Consider the following 21,883-nt stretch of genomic DNA (forward strand, 5'->3'; position numbering starts at 1 on the left):
AAAAATGTCAAGTGGTTTAATTACAGGCAGTTCATAGTTGAAAAATTGTTTCACATACACCACAGTGACCCATCAAGTAAATATTTTGAAGTTGACTATTCTATCGATGATAAGTAATCAAACACATAAATGGAGTGCTTACATCTAAAATTTTATTTCTGTTTCGAGTTCATCACCCCTTCAGAAAAAATATTTTTTTGTTCTGTGGCAAAAATCTAGTTGACCATTGTAATTAGCCTATAAAACATTTTTTTTTAAGTTCCTATTGTTTTTTAAAACAAAAATTTTCAAAGCGGTGTGTAAATCACAAATTTCAAGTGAGGTTGACCCATTACTATTCTAAACTCATAAACTAATTCAAAGAGAATAAGATTAAAATAAGGCACTTCATGTAATAATTGTACTATTTTTTTTTTTTTTTTTTTTGTTTCTGTAGCTACTTTCTAATCAGAACCCTCATTTTTTTCTTTCAATCTTACTCTATTTCAATTTTAATACTCTATATCCTTGTGAAATATTTGTTAGTATTGTAAATCCAAAGATTACTCTTTACTGCTTTACAAGAATTTGGTAGGCTTTTCACTTTTGCACTCATTAACGTACATCGTACATCTTTAGAAATTTAAAACTAACGTGCTTCTATTTCTTTTCTCAAATATTAAACTTACAAAGTCGACTTTCGTCTACAATTTAGGCATCATCTTCTTTTTGAACAACCAACTAAACGACATACATATGTATATGCATTTTGCAGATTACTTCATTGCATTAATTTAATTATTTGATCAGCGTCATTCATACAAATTAGCATTAGCAAGTTTTTCAATAGAAATAAAGTATTAAGTATACGTAATGGTGACCATTTATTTTAAAGTTTATAAATTGATTTCTCAAGTAGCTTTTTCTCTGAAATAGGCATATGGTGCAATTAAATACTTATGTTTATTAATATATCTAGTTTATTCAAATGAAAGAAGTCTTCTTGTAAGAACTAAAGTTTGACTTTGGTAACTTCTTTGTAAATTGTCTCTATCGAATTCATAAAAATTGATTAGAATCGTTTATATAGCAGTCTACAGGCTTTTGAATTTAGGTACAATGTAGACAGTTATTATAACTGAGCTTCGAAATTTTATATTAATTCACATAATAAACTAGAAGGTCAAAATTTTATGTTTCAAAAGATGATAAAAATTACTTATGAAGGGAGAAATAAGTAATTAGGTTTATGTTGTTGCTGGATTACATTGCAGCTGCAGAAACGATTTAAATTTAAGACTTGGAGAAGTATTAAAGATTAAACAAGGATATTAATATAACACGAATAACTGCTACAATTAAAGTAAGTTACTTCTTTCTTCATTTTTTGATAAAACCTTTAAGATCTGAACTGAATTTGTAATGCAAATTTATATGCATAACTGGTGCTTTTTTCGGTGTGAAAAGTTCCATAAAGTTTTTTTTTTTTAACTAATACAAACAATCTCATTCAAAACTAAGAAAACACATTGAAAATTTTAAATTTAACTAAATCTATATTTACAACATTTAAACTATGCTAAACTTTAAATTTTAACTTATTTTTTGTTCCTCTTCATTTTTTCTTTTTTACATCAGATTCGTATTTAGCACAATTTTGGCTACATCCTGAGTTTCATATATAGCATATTCTTTTCCGTCCAACTTATGACTTATTCCATCCTTGTTATTTTAATTATTATTGGTACCATTTGTAGTTTCATCCTCAGACGATACATCTATCATCGTTTCCACACGTGACGGTGACATCACGTACATAAAATGCTCTGAATTCTCATTACTATTGTTTGTTGGTTGACCCATCACACCCGAAGCAGCTTGTGAATTACTATCGTTGTTTGCATTATCCATATTGTCTGTATTCTTCGATGTGCCATTTTGTTGTTGTTGTTGTTTCGATATAAAACCACCAGTCTCATCGCAATCAAAGTTCGATTCAATCTCGACTTCAGCATCATTGATTATTTGCATGCAACGCATTTTGACCATGGCCTGATATCGTTTTGGCATTGTTCGCACTGACTTGGCCAAACTTAAAAAGAACAAACAGGTAGAGTCCATTTCACGATTCGCACGCAATATCGATGTTACATCAAAATTATCAACATTAATTGATGCATTATTTTGGGGGGCAATTTTGCGAATTTTTGGTGGTGGTGGTAGGGTGGCGACGGAGGAGGAGGTTATTTCGGGGATGGTTGATAAATTATTGGTGAAAAATGGTGCAGGATTATTAATTGCACGTATTTTTGCGACAATGGGGGATGTTAGAGTTGGCGTTGTATTGCATGCCAAGTCTAAGGGAGTTGTAGGTATTTGTGTGATGTAACCGTTGGAAATATTTTTGGCCAAAATGAATGATGGTTGTATGTGTACTTTGGCAGGGGTTGATGGTGTAAGTGTTGCTGTTGTTATTTGTGGTAATGGCAATGGCAGCGGTGGCGGAGGAGGTGGTGCTAACACACTGTCCTCGGCGATGGTAACTTTTTTGAGAACTTGAAAACCGATGTCAGAGTCGTTTTCGTCATTGTCATCTTGCTTTTGGGGTCTAAAGAAAAATATAAAAGAAATTAAAATAAAAATAAATAATAATTGTTTTGTAAATGCTTACCTTCCAGGACCTTGATGTGGTTTTAAGAATTCCATATGATCTGCGTGTGCCCAGAATTGATATTTCTTTGATGTTTTTGTACCTATTCGAAAAGATCGAAGATATTTTGTATAGCTGTCTCGGAGGTTTTTCCATTTTCGTTTGGCTGCATCTGAAGAAAAAAAAAATGATAAAAAGTCTAATTAGTAAAGCTGGTATTCATATAAAAAGGGCAACACAATATTAAATATTTTTTTTTTTTCAAGTTTTTCAAAAGGAAAATAAAAACGTTACACATACGCCATAGTGACCGGTAAAATTTTAAATTCTTATAAAATTTGCTGTGGCACAATAATGAAGCTAAATGATTTTTGTTAATATTTTGTGACCAAAAAATAATGTAGGTAAATAGTTAATCATGCAAATAAAAAACTAGGTAACTTTAAGTATGTACTAAGTCATTTCGTTTTTCAAGTGAAAAACTAATACTGTTCTTTTATTATCATTTTTTTCCTATATTAATCCAGAAATGGTAACCCGATAGTTTTAACTTTTCAGGGAGTGATTTGAGAGAAAGAGACAAATGAGTAGGCACACTAATTCATACCGATTTGAACCATTTAGCCCTGATTTTTCAATCGTCAGTTAGACTTTCAGAAGAATAAATGTCAATATAAAAAAAAACTTTTATTCTTAGGAATGAGCTCTATCTGAGGTTTATCTGACTATTGAAAAATTGGCCCTTAAGATATTATTATTATAAATTGAGTATGTTCGTGTTAGGTATAGAAAAAAACTTTATATGTATCTAAAAATGTTATTATAACTACAAAAGATCATTATTAATATACCTTAAAAATAAATCCCAATAGATCGGGTAAGAAAGTTCCACTGGACGGACGAATCGCATTTATAAAAAATTGATGTTCCGATACGTGTATTAATTTTTTCGCTTATTATTAAATATTATTATTTTTTTAAAATGCAAAATTAATTCAAATCAATTGAAACTATTTCTGCTATTGTGGTTAAGAAGAGAACAAAAAGATAAATAGCTTTAATTCAATTTAATTAATTTTGTATTTAAAAATTAGTTTGTTTATTTTTGTTTAACTACTTCTAGTATTCTTTTTTTTAAGAAAATAACCTTTAATAATAAGCGAAGTAAAAAAAAACAACTTAAAAACGAAAAAAAAAAATTGGTTTGATGATAAATTGCGGAGAAACGATTGTCCACAGAAAAAAGTTTTGGGACTAAAACCGTAATAAATTCTTGATTGGTTATAAAATAAAATGCAAGACTGGGACGCACGAACTTGCTCTTGGAGTTAAAGTTGCTTAAATTTTTAAGACTTTTTATATAGAAATTTGGAAAAAAAATAAGATTCGTTAAAAAAAAAAAATAAAATAAAATCTGAAATTAAATTGCTCTCCAAAACAAGTATGCAGTTTTTATTGATATATTAACGTGCATTTTTAGAAAAAAAATTTTCAAAATCGTTAGAGCCGTTTTTTTAAAAAACAATTTTTTATAAATAATTTTTTGGAAAAAAAGTTTTAAATTAAATTGTAATGCCATTTTGTAGAAATCACTTATCAACATCTAAAAACAAAATTTAAAAAAAATTCAATGTCCCGTTTTCGAAAATTTATTATTAAAATTAAAAATCCAGAAATTTTATTTTTGGTTTATATTTAAATTATATAAATGCTTCTTCACAAAAGTTTCGTTGAAATCGAATAAGAAGTTTCGGAGATATTCGAATTTGAAAAAAACGGTTCTATGGCAGGTACCGTTAATAATGATTTTCAAAAAAAAATGTTTTCATTGAAATATAGACCTTAGCTTAAAACTAACATTTGAATTTTTTAAACAAAATCGTTAGAGCCGTTTTCGAGATATTTCAATTTTACTAAAATCGGTATATGACAAGTACCGTTATTTTTGGTCCAAAAAAATTAATTCTAAAAATCCCTCTGGAGAGTCGCCAAATAACGCTACATACCAAGTTTGACATTAATCGGTCCATCCGTTTAGGCTGTAGCTCCTTATACAGACAGACAGACTGACAGACAGACGGACTTCCGGGACTCACTTTTTTGGCATTGTCTACCATCGTAATGTCATGGAAAAATGTTATCTCAACTTTTTTTTTTTTGTACGAATGTATAACTTGATATATACAGTGCTGCTAAAAACATTCCGGATTTTTTTGTCATTTTCATCAAATGAAATTTTATAACACAAAACTGTAACAAAATATTATTTTAATATTTTTTCTAGGTCGTTTATATATCAGTTAAGCAATTTTAACAGAAAATAGTGATCTTTAATGCATACAAAAATTAAAAAAATTGAAAAATGAAGTAGAGTCAGAAGTTCAGGTGTGAAAAACTAACCGGATTTTTCAAGGATTTCGATTTTCGTTGTTGAGGTAACGGTTTTAAGCGTCACTTCAATACAATTTTTGTTTGCAGTTCCAAAAAAAGTGGTTAGCTTTGTGAATTGTAAAAATTATTTTATGGAATAACGGAAAAAACGCGTTATAGTCATCAAATTCGTTATTGAGTTGTAGAACGTTTTCAAGCCAAAATAAAACAAAATCTTGTCCCTTTGGGATGTTGAAAATTGCAACGTCAAGTGAGTTTGATATCGTCAAAAAATAAAAAAGCGAAAAATTTGTTGAAGTAGATCAATTGGGTGGATGCCATCACAAAATATCCATAAAAACTGATAGGCGAATACAGAGTTTTTTGATAAAAGATCCTTTTGCGACTTCTTAAACGATTTGTGAGGAGCTTAATCTGCCTTCAACATCAAGTACAGTAAGAAAGGGTTTGATAGGTTTGGTCTTTATGTCTTTCGGCTCGGAAAAAGGCCATTTCATTATACTAAGCATTGTCTAAAAATGTAGGCAATTAAAGGATCTTAAGAAACACTTTAAATTTGAAAATAAAAATACTTCATCACGGTTGTATTTACAAAAACCATCTGAGTTGCTCGATAACAAAACGAAAAAATATTCTTTTCAGTTATAAAAGCAATTTTAGCTTGTTTTATTCCCATTGTGAAATGGCGCAAACATGGTGATTTTTGAAACCAAAAAAATATGCTCCCTATTGTGAAGCAAAGCAGAGGATCAGTGATGGTTTGCGTTTTTTCAGCTGCAGGCTCTATAGGTTACAATAAATCAACGAAATTATGGATCATTTCCAGGATAGAGAGATGTTGGAGTCGAAAATGGCTCTATTAAAGGAGAAAGAAATGCCTTTACGTCGCCTCTTTCTGCAAGTTATGATGCCAAAAATTCTAAAAAGCTCATTAAACAGTAGTTTGGGGCAGACAATACTCCTGGCTTAGAAAAGCCGTAATAATTAGTCGACTTGAACCTGATTAAAAATTTGTTCGCCATCTTTAAGTGACGGGTAGAAAAGAAAAAGCACACCTCAGCAACTACCGTACTTGTAGCTTTGAAAAATAACTGGGAGCATATATATAGTCTTATTTTATTTAATTTGGATTAGTCGAAGTGTCGTTGGTACCAAGCAGTCTTTAAAAAGAAAGGTTACTGAACAAAATATTAACTTTGAAAATTAACATTAAAAAATCCGGTTAGTTTTTCACAGCTGAAATTCTGACTTTACTTAATTTTTCAATTTTTAAAATTTTTGAGTGTATTAAAGATCATTTTTTTCTGTTGAAATTGCTTAACTGATATATAAACGACCTAGAAAAAATATTAAAACAATGTTTTGTACCAGTTTTGTGTTATAAAATTTCAATTGATGAAAATGACCAAAAAATCCGGAATGTTTTTAGCAGCACTGTACATAGTACCTACATATATCGCAAGGACGTAGTTTGGCAAAGATAAAGTCAGTTAAGTAAAAAAAGAGCAAAAATCATAAGAACTGCTATAGCTCGAAAACGGGACGAAACGAGAAAATTACCTCTTAAGTTATTCGACTTAAAATGACCTCCAGGATTCCATGCTTTTCTTTTGGGGTGGTGACTCTGGTATACCCTGTACATGTTGATCATATGCATATACCAACTTGTCATCGGTTTTATGTTTATAAATGCTCTTTTGTTACCAATTTTCGGTCTTGTAAGCAATCGGGGTTTTCTTTAATTATTCTTTTTACTTATTTTTTTTTTATTGGAGACACATGGCAACCCTTAAAGTCCACTTCAGTCCAATTCTGAAATGTGCATTTTGGTGTTTTAAGCCAGAACTATAATTGACTGAAGCGTCGGATGAAACGGAGGGGAACAGCGCTCGCAACCGCACTCGACGGATGAAAACTTATCGAAAATACAAAGACAACAACAACAATTGACAGTAGCTTCCGACTCTATCCGCCAATTATGGTTCTGGCTTTAGTCTCCAAGTTGTGGGTAATATCGAGATTTGGTAAAAAAAAATAAATATAAATAAAAAAACCAAAATTAATTTGTTTTATTTTATTTAAAATTATTTAAAAAATTTTCACAACTTTATGTTTGTGACGTCACAAGCCCGACGTCTTACAAGAGCAAGACACTCCGAAACGCGTCGTCTATTAAACTAATAAAAAATAAAGTTGTGAAAAATTTTTAAATAATTTTAAATTAAATAAAACCAATTAATAGTGGTTTTTTTATTTATATTTATTTTATTTTACCAAATCTCGACAATTTGGATTTCATTTAGGTTACTAACAATAGGGATATCAATTTATGTTAGATTTTCGTCGCTAGCTTTCCGACTAAATAATATGGTTTTCAATAAAAAAAAAATGTTCCACATACGCCCCAGTGAGCGGAAAATTTTAAACTCCTAAAATTAATACCTTAACTGCTTAAACTAGCCATCCACAGAAAACTATGAAATTATTTTGATAATTGGTTATTTTAGATCCAAATACCGTTCTGTACCCGCTCAACAATTATTTATCAAAGTCTTAAGAAGTAAGGAGTAAAATAAAAGGAAAACTAAATTCACACTTTTTGTCTTCATTTAAAAGAAAAAAAATTCAGCCACACCGTGAAAATGAAAAATAAAACTTTTCATAACAACTTAAAATGAAAACAAACCGCAACAGATGAAAAACAAAGTTTGAGATCCACTGGGAGTGCAAAACTTTTACAATCCACATTAACACAAATCTACAAAATTTCATTCTCTTCTCTCTTTCTCTCTCTTTTTCTCTCAATCAAAATTCAAACTCAATTCACAAAAACAAAATTCCCCTCTGCACTCTCTCTTCTCTTTAGCCATTTTTCATGTTCACAATCCACAGTTATATAGAAAACAAAACAGAAATACAAAAAAAAAACGAAAACATGAAGAAGAACCACCACAAAATAAAAAATCTGCACAATCATTTTTCATGATATCACACTTTAAGTCCAGCTTCCTATCAAAATTTAAGAAAAGAAAAAAAAAAAAAAACAAAAAAAAAAAATCCTTACCAACTGTTATTCCTAATTCATCAGCTATTTGCCCCCAAGCTCGTAATTTCTCCAGGAAATTCTTATAGTTTGGATTTCGGGGGTTGTAAACAATGTCATATTGTTTGACCACATCTATGAATTGGGTTGTGATATCAACCATATTGTGATGAGGCAAGTGTTCTTCTAGTTTTAGGCTTAGGGCTAAGTCTTGATAGAATAAGTCTTGCAAATTTAGACTCTTTAAGTTAGCCCCGTTTAAAATTTAGGTAGGTAGGTAAATATAATGCGAGATAAGACCGAGAGGGTACCCCGATACTGTTTTTTTTTTTTGTAGGAGAATTATAAACTGTTATTCCGTTGCCACTGAACTGTTGCGACTGATGCGATGCGAGTGTTGTGACTGTCGCACGTACTGAAGAAATAAAAACAACAACAACACGGCAACGACTTCTATAGAGTGTAAACTTGTTTCGACCGCCAGCGGTATGAAGAACCGCCGTCACTCTTCTTCTTCTTCAGAAAAAAAAAAAAAAACAAAACCAACACCTCCAACTTTACGACGACGACCGACAACAACGACGTTAAAGTTACCCGTTGAACGACTGAACGACGACGACTTACGACTTATGGCGACGATGATGATGATGACGGTCGGTCGCCTCGCAGTGAATCTCACGGTTGGCTTTGAATAAATCGATAAAAGAGATAGAAAGCGGCGATACACCAGCAGCAGCAGGCAGCACTCTAGAAGCAGAAGTCGACATCGACACTATAACCAAAGACCACGATGATGACGACTCCGACTCTACGACGACAAACGGGCGGCAACGACAACGACGACAACGAAAAACGTTCACCGTTCCGTACCTCTCTGTCATCCATGCATCGAACGAACGAGCACCGAGCCGAGCGCACATTCTGGAGAATATAAAGAGGTATATGCCATTCCAACGACAACAACGACGACGCAGGCGGGATACCGCCGCCGCATATTCGCGTCAGCAATCCATACAAAAACGACCCAACCAACCACCATCGGTATAGCAAGCTCTAGCAGCTGCCACCTTGACCCCCTCTCCCCCTTCCATCGTCATACTCCTCTCTCAACCTTCTTTTGCGCGATGGTGGTGTGGTGGTGGTGCTGGTGCTTGGTGGCAGGCAAATACCTCTTCTTGCATCCCGTCCACATTGGACTTTGGTGGAGCAGCAGTTTCGCTTCGCTACTGTGATTCAATTTCGTGCTACGCGCTGAGCTGGAGTTGCTGCGGTGCTGCTCGAGGGGGCGCGAGCAACTGTGGCGCGGTGGGCGCGCGAATCTCCAGAGGAGGCAAAGGATTTTTTTTTTTTTCATTTCCAAACCTCCTCCGCTCTCTACTGGCCCCCCAACTACCCCTTTTATCGTAATATCAATCCGCTGCTGGTGCTGCATCAGCAGCAGCACCAGTCTTATACAGTGTGATGGGGCCTGGTGGTGATGGCAAGTTTTTTAGGCTTTTTGTCATCATTTTTATTTTTTATAAAATAAAAAAATAAAAAAAAAAAATAAAATTGCTTTTGTCGTTTTTGTTGTTGTTGTTGCTATTGGTGATGGCGCTGCTGCTGCTGTTGTACGTTGGGTTTTCTGACTGATGACGACCGACGGACGGACAGCTAAACGGACAGTCGAACATCAGCAAGAGAGAAGAGGTTTGGACAATCAACAGCACCAGCAGCAGCAGAGTGTTCGCAGTGCTGCACCATGGCGATGGCGATGGTAGCCGCGACGCGATATACACCAGAGCATTTATATGTATATAATTCTCTACCAGAAAGATACATTTGTATCTATAGGTACATATATCGCTATGTAAATGTACATGTACATATCTACAGTATATAAATATGTATATATATCTTTGCTGCTGCTATGTGTACACCTGCAACATTGTTTGGAGCGGAATAAAAAAAAAAATAATAAAACCAACAACCGACAACAACAACTCAACTACATCGCATGAAAATCAATACCCCAGCAGGTAGTTTGGGGAGACACATTGGACAAAGTGGAGTAGGTTGTAGGTAAAAGTATAAGTATAGTGGGTGGGTTGAGCGGTAGAGACTAGGTATACTATAGTTTGCCTGTGTATAGTTACTATAGTTAGTTAATTAAATTTTCGGAGAGATTTCCTGTTACATAACTTTATGTATAGAGTACACATATATTCTTGAACGGGATGCTTCTAGAGTAAAATAATACAAAAAAACCAACAAGATAATATTCTGGTTTAATGTTTATTAATTTATTGATGCAACAAATAAGTTTTTAAAATAAATAAAATAAAGAAAACTTACATTTTAAACATTTTGCTTCCCTTTAAGATTATCTTGTTCCGAAATGTATACTAATATTGTGTGTTTATAAGGTTTTTCTAATTAATTTTCATAAAACTTTATAAAAATTTACGTATTTTAGGCAGGTAATAACCCTTTTTTCCATTTAAATCATAGGGCTTTCATAGTAAATATTGAATTAATTAAAGGCTTCTAAACCATATATTTATAAAACAAAACCAAACAAAGGAAACTACACTTTGTTACTAAATTTGCTTAATCTCAACTGAAACTTTAAAATTTCAGTCAAGGATTTTTATGTTATAGAAAGTCTTTCTGTTAGTTCTTCTCCGTTTTGAGTCATGGATTTCAAGACAAAATGAAATTGATATTAATAATCATTTAAAAGTTTCTAAACGCTAGTAAAAATATATTATAGAATCATGTGATTTCAGCCACAGTATTTACTTTGCTGAACCATAAAAAGTTTTTATGAAGTTATTACAATTATGTACAATTATTTAAATCATTGGTCGATTAACATTTCTTTCTCGAAAAGAACACTTTTTCACTCAAAATAATTGTACCTACATATGTGCCCTTAATTATGAAAGTGGACTAAGTCACTCCTAAAAATGGCAACAAATCTAGCCTAAAAATAATTATTATTTAAGGGGTAAAGTTTATTTGAAAGCGAAATTGCAGTAAATAAATTTCCTTATTGCTCCTCTAGCAATGCCGTCTTTACCATAAGGGCACACGGGGCCCGTGCCCAGGGCCTCCGTTCTCAGGGGGCCCCGGAAGAACGAAAATTTCCTCACACATTTATTCTCAAAACATTTTTGTCGGGCAGACCATCTACCAAAAAATTTTAGTTTTTATATGGCAACCAAACAATCAAAATGAAAACAAATTATGTGGCGTTGCATGCGGACAAAATTTTAAATCCAAACGACCAAACCCAAATTCAATTTTCCAAGAAATAAGACAATAATATTTTTAAAAAACAAGAAAAATATCTTTTTTTTTCACTGTAGGTAAGATTTTGTATATTATTTATTAATAAAAACAAAGAATTCTCTTCCATTATCTTTTTCCTTAAATAATAATTTCGTTTGAAGTTTGCAAAACTGTCAAATTTGTAGTGCGTGTTAAAATCAGTGTAAACATATGTGTAGATTCTTATTAAAAGACGAACAAAGAATCAATTCGTCGGCAAAAAAACATCAATACTTTTTCCGTTGGAAAACGTTTAAGAAAAAACTATCGTCGACGGTACATCAATGTTTTGGTTCAAATGGAAAACGCCATGGTACAATGGTTGGCACCCCCAAAATGTTTCTTAATTTGAATTGCGAATTGCTCTCGTATTTAAAGATTATCTATGTCAATATTTTCATTAAAATCGGTTGTGTCGTTTACATTAAGTAATCGGTTCAATGGCAAGTAGGTACCGTTAATAACGGTCCAAAAAAATATTTTTCTTCTTTGAAAAGTGCGGCCTTATTTGCAGCATTAAATGTTTTTTTTTTTTTTCAAAACAAAATCGTTATTTGTTTTTGAGAATATTGCAATATCTCGAAAACTTTAAAATGGAGATATCCGTTGAAAATTAGACATTAAAATAAAAAGACAATAAAATAAAAAAAAGGACTCTTGAAAATTACGTACAAATCGGAACGATATATTGGCACCCCTTTTAAACCAACCATTACCTTTTAGCCAACCATTGTACTTTTTTTACTTTCCAAAAGGGCCCCAAATTCTTGTGTGCCCAAGATCCCCACGATAGTTAAAGACGGCCCTGTCCTCTAGTGATTTCATAAAAGAAATATAATTAAATCGTTATAAGAAAATTGTTAGTTAAGTTTTTTTTCAAACAATGCAAAAAGTTACTTAGTCCACTTTCATAATCATGGGCACATATGTACTCTGCAGATTCTTGGTTCATTCATTGTATAAAAAACATTAAAATCCAATTTAATTTATGATACAATTTTTGTAGTAGATTTTTGGCAATCATCCCTTCAATTTTCACTCCTCCATTAAAAACTAACCACTTTTACCCAAGATATTTAAATATATTTATTTATTTAATTTCTGGATTTTGTCTTCTCTTCAAATAAAACAACCTTTCACAAATTGTATGTAAATTGTGTGTTGTGATATCTTTTAAGCACATATTTTAACACTTAAATGACATTTTTAAGGGCTTCAAACCTTCATATCGAAATTCATAAGTTTTTATTCACATGGTTTCAGTTTTTGCATAAAATGGAAAAAAACTTTTCTTGTTGAAGTCGTTTTGACTGAGTTTAACAAATGCATTGAAAACACCAAAAATTGTTGAATTGGTTTTAATAGTAAAAAGCATAATATGTAGTTTGAACTATCCTATAAGTCACTTTTGTGAATCTAACGTAAGTCGTAAATAAAACTGACATATATAACCCCCGCCTCAGGTCAAAATAAATCATCAGTTTAAACGAGATTTAAAAAAGCTCAGATAGATAGCTTACAATTGCATGTTTTTTAAAGCCTCAGATATAATATAGAATATATAGATATTTTTTGAAATTCTACTTTTCTCTAAGAGTTGATGATTTCGTTTTAACAACTCATAGTCTATTTAATAGAATGGAGCTCCAGAGCAAAAATAGAACAAATTCGTTCAAGAGTTTTTATTGCTGAATATGTTTTTATAAAAATACACATATACACAAAATTGCACACAAGGCCATGTCATACTTACATAGTTTATATTAAATCAATCCCTCGAGGTCTGTTTACTTTAAAAGTCTAAAACTTACCAATTATTACGATTTTAACGAATTTTAAAAACTTGCTTTCAACTAAAAAAGTCAAAAATATAGAAAAAGTGCTAATTTTAGTCAAAAATAATTTTAAAATTTTTTTTAACCATCTTAACTTGATAGAAAATTTAATTTTCTATGAAAATAGTCTTTGAACCATTTCAAAATTAGGCTTGGTTTTCGAGTTAAATTAAAAAAAAAAAAAAAACTGAAAACCGACCAGTGTTGCCGGTTTCTCAGAAATGAACAAATGGATTTACACTTTTGGCTGGAGTATTCTTTTATGCCAAGGAATCATGTAGGTATGTTGAGTTTTGATGAACGTGCAAAAGACAAATTTTCACCTTAATAATTTAACTCCTTCAGTCTAACTGGTTGACGTTACTAACCACGTTCTTAGAATTTTGAATGTTATTTCAGTGACATTTGGCCGGTTTCTTTATTGCATATATTAAGGTGGGTCACATTACTGTTAAAAAAATTTTTTCTTATAGGTAGTTGAAATGTTGAAAAAATTAAACTACATAATATAATTGGCAACTCCTTCTTTTTTTCTTTGACCAATGGAAATCATTTCAATTGCTCAAAGTTATCTAATTTGACAATAATATTTTAGAAGAACATAACTAGCTATACATTTAAAAAAAATATTTCTTAATAATTTCTTCATTAATAACAGATAATATTAAAAAAAAACCGTTATTGCTGAGGGTTTTAAGATGGTCAAAAATGTAATATGAATTATTTTTCGAAAACATTTTTGAAATAATGGATTGTTGCTTTCTCAAACTTTTAAAAGAATGTACAAATGATTGATTGAAAGAACAATTGTAGTAGACTTGTTTATTACTTTTTCAAGTGTTTCAAGAAAAAAAAAAACTCGAACAATTTTAAGGCTTAAGAGGTAGGTAAGAAAATACTCAAAAGAACAAAACTTGGACTATACAGAACTTGAAAAAAAAATCTTATTATTTCTGAAATACTTACCTATTCATACCTACTAATTTATTCAAAAATAGTGTTTTTATCAAAAAGTTATCGACAATTGAAGTAAGTCCAAAACTTTAGAAAGACCCTTACCTAAAAGCAAGGTTTTTTTGTTTTCAATGTGCTATCATCTGAACATTTCTCAAATAAAAAAAGTAGGTAAACTCCTTTTATAAAAATCCACTAAAGAAGAAGTATGAATTTTTGTTTTCCTAAAATGTAATAATCCTTCTGCTTTTAAGTAACTTTTCCAAAAATGTTCTATATTTAGTCTTGGAAATACCTACTTTAATATCTAATAACACCTTTAAAAATAAGTTCTGCTAGGCTTAAATTGTTTTCAAAAGTTCCGACAACTTGAAGTAACACAAACACATGTAGCATTCATCCAAATTCGAAATGAATGATTTACAAAAACAATTGAATAGTAATCAATAGGTATTTGTGTACCATTATTTACATTATGCATATCTTTGCGAAAATTACTCGTTAAATTTCTTTAAACAACCAATAAAAAAAACAACAAAACATTGAAAACAAAAAGAAAACTTTGAGAATCTCTCTTTTCAATACAATCCACAACACAATACCTAATATGCAATCCAATATGTTTTCACACTTTCAATTACGAACGAGTAAAGTAGGTAGGTACTAGGTAAAGTATTCATTCTTTAATTTTATTTTTCTTCTGTTCTCCAAACTCCATTATATAGAAAAACAACAACAAAAACAAATTTCTATTGCCAAAAACGGAAACAAAAAAACACGATATAAAACGCACGTAGAAAAAAGACTTTACTTACCCACAGAAACTCCAACTTCCTCCGCAACTGCATGCCACGCACGTCCCTTGGCTTCAAAGTTCTTGTATTCTGGGGTGCCAACATTGTATATTGCATCGTAACGCTTGACCACATTAATAAACTCTACTGTGTTGTCCATTTCAAAATGAATAAATAAATTGTATCTCTATCTTTTTTTTGTTTGTATCTTTTATTGAAGTTTCCCAAAAAAAAACAACACCAGAACAGAAACACACTATTGCCACATACTCATGAAGCGCACCAAGTTTCAAGCAGGCAAAGCACACCGGAAAAAGCAGGAAATTATTTTTTGTTTTTCGTTTTTTTTTTGCAAATCAGTTTATAGGAGACGGAGAACAGCAGGACCAACAAACTGGCAACTGGAACTAACATTAACAACCAACCAACGACACTGACGTCCGCCCGGAACTGTGGACTGCTGTCGGAGTCGTGGCCGTCATAGACCGCTGGCGGTACATATTCGCGTATATGCCAGCGCAATGTAGCTCAATCGATATAAGGGATGATGATGAGAGCAGCAAAACATAGTTGTTAGGGTGATGGAATGGGGTATGGATGGTTATAGGATAGCGTTAAGGGTGGACGAAGGGGGCTGTGGTGGTGGCGGAGGACTGAGGGAGAGTGGAGTGCTTGCTGCTGTTGATGAGGACGACGATGACGGTGATATGGGACCAGGAATAAAAGGAATGGGAGGGAAGTTGAGGGTTTAACGAACGACGACGCCCCAGGACAATGACAACGGCCACCATCGAGCGAGCGATACACCAAGCGAACGAGCGTCTCGGAGTCGAAATGAAACATGACGCAGGCGGGATACCGCTTTTTATTTTTCCAGAACAACTCTCTTGTGTTGTTCTGATATACTACATTATTATACCGTCGACGTTGGTTGTTGTGCCGTTGAATGTTGTTGGAACGGAGCACCGAGGAGGATACAGAGCGTACAAGGTTTTCGCCTGGATTGAATGGACGTGGGATATGAAGAGGGGGTGGGTACTTGGGCGGTTTGGTATTTTTTTTTTCTGTTTTTTTTTTTTTTTTTGCTGTATTTATGTAATTTGTGTATATTTTTCTGCTGAGGCCTACATATTGAAGAGAATTTGCTGTTGGTGGGCGGTAGGAAAAAAAAATATAGGATTGTGTATTTTTTTGACACAAAATAAATATATATAAAAATATATCAACATATACACAAACATATTATATTTATATACATATAAAACATTTAATATTGATACAGCAATAAAATAATTGCGCTTTTTTTTTGTATTCTTGTTTGAATAATTAAAGTGGATATGCATGTTCGAATTTCGATATTTTGATTCAAATACCTACTTACCTTGGTTTGTTTTTGTAAATAGGTAATAGCTCGTTTAGAGCTTAGTCATTAAAGTACTTTCCCCACTTAAATCGCTTCAAAATAAGATCCTTTTAATCAGCTTGTCCTCTAATTTCTATGGATGAAGTCACTATTTCATTATAACAAGGTCAATGAAATCACCATATTGTTTGCCAGGAAACTCAAATGTTTCTAATACGAATCCTTAGAAATATTTATGGTGAACTAATAAATAATGATTTTTATGACCTTTTTGTATCGTTTAAAATAAAAATAAAACTTTTTGACCTTGAACCCACAAAAAGTTTTTATTCAATATTTATGTGTACCTTTTAAATTTTTGGAGAAACGGAGCACCGAGGATTTAAGTATCCTTTGTTTTTACTTTATTTTCTTCTTACCTGTTGTGTTGAAAAACAATAAGTAGGTAAATGGGTTTAAAGGTTTCAGGAATGAAAGTCAAAGTTTTATAGAAATCGAAACAATAACAATTCATACAAAATAATGAAGAAATAACGAGAAAGTTATTAAGCCCCAATTTTCAATACCTTTGAGTACTAGTACACTGATACCTATAGCATATAGCTTAGACTGATTCAAACAAATTTTTTTCTTTTTTTTGTTCAAGCATTACCGAAATTATTGTTGGAAATGACGAAAAAAAAACTAATGTAAAAGTTTCAGCCCTTAATATTAACATTAAGTACCGCCGCCGCATCGCAAATTTTTATTTCCCATATGATTTACATGGGAAAGATTGTGTTTTTGAGTTTGGAATTTAATAACTTTTTAATGGTTTATCAAAAAGGCCAGATTTAATCATTTTCTTGTATAAAATTGAACGCTCTACAAAAAAGCTCTTCTTTAATTTTCTTGATAAACTGACCCGTTTCTAAGTTATTCAACTTTAAAATATAAAATGTAATTTTTTCTTCATTTTTGTTAAATTTTTTGACGAAACTATTAGGTTTTTCAAAAAATTTGGCAAACTTTTCAAATATTTTTATTCAATGTTGTGTTTTGGTTTCACAGATCTTTTTATATAACTCGCAAACCCCTAATACTATAATATTAGATTTCTTCAATAAATTCGAATTATTCATTTTTCATCTAAAAATTATTTTAATTAATTTTTCTCGTCGGTTTTTTTTTTAAATTTTATAAATGCTATTTTGTAGAACGTTCAATTTTATACAAGAAAATGATTAAATCTGGCCTTTTTGATGAACCATTAAAAAGTTATAAAATTCCAAACTCAAAAACGAAATCTTTCAAATGTAAATCATATGGGATTTACATTGCTTTGCATAAATATAATTGCATTTGCATAGTGAAAAATTTAATTAAGTCAAACTATTTGAACGTATCTAAAACAACTATATTTCTATATATTTTTTGCTTAGCATTACTTTAATATAAAGCAAATGATTTGAGCAACAACAATATTAACAATCGTTTTTCTAGATTTTTTTAGAAATAAAAAAATATTCTTTTTAGTATTGCATAAGTATAACCGCAATGCATTTTCGCACTCTATGTGAAATTCTAGTAAACCATTTTCCTGTGATAAGCCTTTCATTTTCATACACTTGACTATTTAACCTTGCTACTAGGGCTGTAAAAGTAAAGACAAAATGAGTACCCGCATGTATACGTTACTTTTGATACTAGTACCCGCATCAATATGGTTACTCGTTACTTTCGTATGTTTCGCATTTTTCGCATATTTCGTATGTTTCGTGTGTTTCGCATGTTTAGTTACTTTCGTTACTTTCGCATGCTTCGTGTGTTTCGTACATTTCGTATATTTCACGTATTTGATACGTTTCGTATGTTTGGTATTTTAAGTATGTTTCGTACATTGGTGTAAAGGTGTAAAATTTTTTTTTTTGAAAAAAACCAAAAACAATTTCTATAATCTAAGCTTCATTTTAAGGTCATAAACATTAAAATTAGTTGCGGCATTCTCATGTAATAAGAGTTTAAAGGTAGCTATATTGAATTTTTTTCGTTTTTTTTTTTAATCAAACATGGAAACATTTTTGATTTTTTTCCAAATTTTTCGACAAAACTTTGGTAATTTTTTGTTTATATTCGTTCAGTAATCTTATCACATTTCTTTAGAGACCTTTATTTCAAAAGTACAACGCGCAGATCTCGAAATATTAACACTTCAATAAAACCATGTCGAACAATTTTTCATTTATTTTTTCTATTGAGAGTGATTTTCAAACCTCGTTTTCTCTGCTTTTTTTTGGGTTAAAAATTTTGCACCGAAAATAAACTAATTTTTTGAAAAACCAAAAAACTTTTGTACATTCTTAAGCTAAATATCAATACCATTATCACCAAGGCCATAAACAGATTGGTTGCGTCGTGGATATACATATTTCGGCCAAATAGAGAAAATACAAAAACGTCTCTTTTGATATTTCTGTATAAATTATCGACAACACAATGATTATTGAACCTTGGAACTACTGTTACGATACCGACACGATATGCGAAATGCGACAAATTGCGTGTATCACTTCATTTCGTATCTCTTACATCGGATTTAGTATTGAAACTGGAATCGCGTCGTTACTCGTATGTTTCGTATCTCGTACGTTTCGTATGTTTCGTTACTTTAGTACCCAGTAACGAAACATACGAGTAACGATACTGTTTAGAAAGTAACGTTTCGTTACTCGTTACTGAAGTGAATACCCGCATTTTAGTAACGAATACATACGATTTGCTACAGCTCTACTTGCTACTAGTACAAATTATGCATTCTTAAAAAAAAAAGTTGGGAAAACAATTAAACATATCGTCGGCTTCATAAGGTAACCTCGTAACTTCTAAAATCAAAATTTTACAGGAGAGACTACAGAGAGTAGTTGGGGAGTAACGAGCTGTTCAAAATTTGAATTTAACTCCATTTAGAGTTTTCGGAAACAGGTCGAGTTCCTTATGAGACCGACGATATGACATAAAGATTGTAGAGACTGCAAAAAAAATGTACTGATGGGTTCATTCACTTAAAGCTTAGCATGTATACTGTATAGGTATAGCGTTGGTGACGTTTTATCCTCCAAAGACAGAATCCCCATGGCAAAAATCTCCATGCCAAAATTTAAAAAAATAAAATGCACGACTTAGGATTAGATTTATTATTTACAAATTAAAAATTAAGTATATTTTTTTTCAAAAGAACGACCTCATTTGTCACATTACATTTTTTTTTTTAAACATACCTAACCTATTGAGCCGTTTAAAAAAAAATAGCTTTTTCTGTTTCCGTTATATGGCAAGTATACCGTTAATTTTGTTAAAAAAAATACAAATGTAAGTTTTTAAACAAACTCTTTCTTTTGATGAAATTTTTTTTTTATCTTTATTAACGGTACCTGCCATAGAACCACTTTTTTCAAATCTGATTTCCTGCCAAACAGCTAATTGTATTTCAACGAAATTTTGTATACAAAAGCATTTATATAATTTCAATATAAAAAAGAAATAAAATTTTGAAAAAAATAATTTTCGGATTTTTTTTTTAAATTGAAATTTTTTTTTTTTGAAAAATCAAATTTTCGAAATTGATTTTTTTTTTGAAATTTTGGTTTTAGATGTTGATTAGTGATTTCTACAAAATGGCATACCAATTTTATTTTAAAACTTTTTTCCAAAAAATTATTTACCTGCAAAAAAATTAGTTTAAAAAAAAAACTAATTATATAAAATATAACAGCATATAACAGCATAAAACAGCATATACTTATTTTGGAGGGCAATTTGATTTCAGATGTTGTTTTATTGCTTTCAAGAACATATTTAATGTTTTTTTTTTGTATTTTTTTTGTTTGTTTTGTATACAGGTACGTAGGTACGGCTTAGAAGCCGTTCACGTATAAGTAAATCGATTTTAAAACCATACAACTTTTTTAATTTAGAAGTGAGATATGTTTTATTTTTTGTTCAGTTCGAACTTTCGGTAAATTCGGGTCTATTACTAAGGGCCAATATATTCAAAAATATCTGCTCCCAAAATCAAAATTTAAGAAAAAAAAAAATTATGAATTACATAATGTATATGTATGTGTAACATTAATACATAATTTTTGCAAAACTGAGAACGAATAAAATACAATTTGTTTAACAATTTCTCAAGAACCCATACAAATCATCTCCAATATGTGTAGAACAAAAACAAAACAAAGAGATTGTTTTGGTTCGACAGTATAGGGTTTTGACTCTGATTTTTTTTTTAAGTTTTCGGTAACTGCTGCGTAACACCCTTGACCCTTCATTGTTATTGATTTTAACTGCTGCGTAACACCCTTGACCCTTCATTGTTATTGATTTTATATTTGAAGGGTCCAGGGCAAAAACAGCATATGTCCACCTTTTGTCAAAAAGAAACCAATGATGAGGTCTGGTAGTATTTACTGAGCACTATCTGATGGCATCCTTACTTTTATTAAATAAATTTAAGCCTTGCTGAAAAAAAGTCAAGTCTTGAAAATGTTACTAATTAAATTTTTTGTTACTTCTTCCAGTATATAACAATATTTTAGGTCCGTCAAGATAGCACCCACACCCCCAAATTTCCAAAATCTGAGTATGCAGTAATTTGTTGCTAATTTGTTGCTAATTAGTTGCTCTAATCTCGAATTTGTTGCTTCACTCCTTCCCCCTCAAAATTGATGGAAAGGGTGTGGGTGCTATCTTGACGTCAAGATAGCACCCACACCCATTAAAAACCCAACATTTCAAAAAACTGAGTACGCAGTAATTTGTTGCTAATTTGTTGCTAATTAGTTGCTCCAATCTTGAATTTGTTGCTCCAAGATTTGACCTTGAAATGCACTTCAACAGTTTTCTCAAAAAAGCTTAATTCCCCAAAATTTAACGCACAGCAACAAAAATGATATCAAATTAAAGGTCCTCTCAACACCTTTTCAAAAAGGTCTCATTCAACTTTTAAATCCATCTCCTTCATGTCCAAAATGCATTGTGGAACTTGTGGAACATATCAAAACGTCAAGATAGCACCCACACCAAGAAAAACCTAAAAATTAAAAAAAATAAGTATGCAATAATTTGTTGCTAATTTGTTGCTTATTAGTTGCTCTAATCTTGAATTTGTTGCTCCACCCGCTTCCCCCTCAAAATTGATGGAAAGGGTGTGGGTGCTATCTTGACGTCAAGACTAATTAGCAACAAATTACTGCATACTCAGATTTTGGAAATTTGGGGGTGTGGGTGCTATCTTGACGGACCTCAATATTTTTGTTATTTTTAAAATATGTGTAGGTATAACTCTAAACGGTGAAATTCAAAATTCATATAAATTAAAAGTTTATTTTTGATCAATTTCAATACAGCCCTATTCCTCTCATCTCACCACTTCATATTCATGACACAAAATACTCTCTCAGTGAATGCTGAAGTTGTAAGAACAGATAGTATATAGCTCACAATTTTTGCAGTTACCAATATAATTCATCGAAATAAAAAGAAATAAGAAGCTTATCTCAAACATAAATACCTTGATTTTTT

The 21,883-nt window shown here is 31.4% G+C and overlaps 1 protein-coding gene across 2 annotated transcripts; it reads right to left on the minus strand.

Moving 5' to 3' along the window:
- Positions 1–1,515: 1,515 nt before the first annotated feature.
- Positions 1,516–16,005, minus strand: LOC129906782 (rho GTPase-activating protein gacK-like). Of its 2 annotated transcripts, none has more exons than XM_055982701.1 (3): positions 14,980–16,005; positions 2,651–2,801; positions 1,516–2,587 (listed from the first exon to the last, which is right to left on the minus strand). In XM_055982701.1, the coding sequence occupies exons 1-3, from the start codon at positions 15,116–15,118 to the stop codon at positions 1,711–1,713; spliced, it is 1,167 nt and encodes a 388-aa protein (XP_055838676.1). In that variant the 5' UTR covers positions 15,119–16,005; the 3' UTR covers positions 1,516–1,710. The 2 variants fall into 2 exon arrangements, with proteins under 2 accessions (XP_055838676.1, XP_055838675.1); XM_055982700.1 differs by lacking the exon at positions 14,980–16,005 and adding an exon at positions 8,085–9,448.
- Between the last annotated feature and the right edge of the window lie 5,878 nt (positions 16,006–21,883).

The sequence above is a fragment of the Episyrphus balteatus genome, chromosome 1, assembly GCF_945859705.1.
Source record: "Episyrphus balteatus chromosome 1, idEpiBalt1.1, whole genome shotgun sequence".
NCBI classification, from domain to species: Eukaryota; Metazoa; Arthropoda; class Insecta; order Diptera; family Syrphidae; genus Episyrphus; species Episyrphus balteatus.

What these genes read in the sequence shown, in the direction of transcription:
- LOC129906782 (XM_055982700.1), bottom strand. Translation starts at nt 8,226, where the DNA reads ATGGTTGATATCACAACCCAATTCATAGATGTGGTCAAACAATATGAC. An exon ending in TGAATTAGGAATAACAGTTG is followed by an intron (nt 2,802 to 8,084) that starts GTAAGGATTTTT and finishes TTTTTTCTTCAG; the next exon opens with ATGCAGCCAAACGAAAATGG. An exon ending in CCACATCAAGGTCCTGGAAG is followed by an intron (nt 2,588 to 2,650) that starts GTAAGCATTTAC and finishes ATTTTTCTTTAG; the next exon opens with ACCCCAAAAGCAAGATGACA.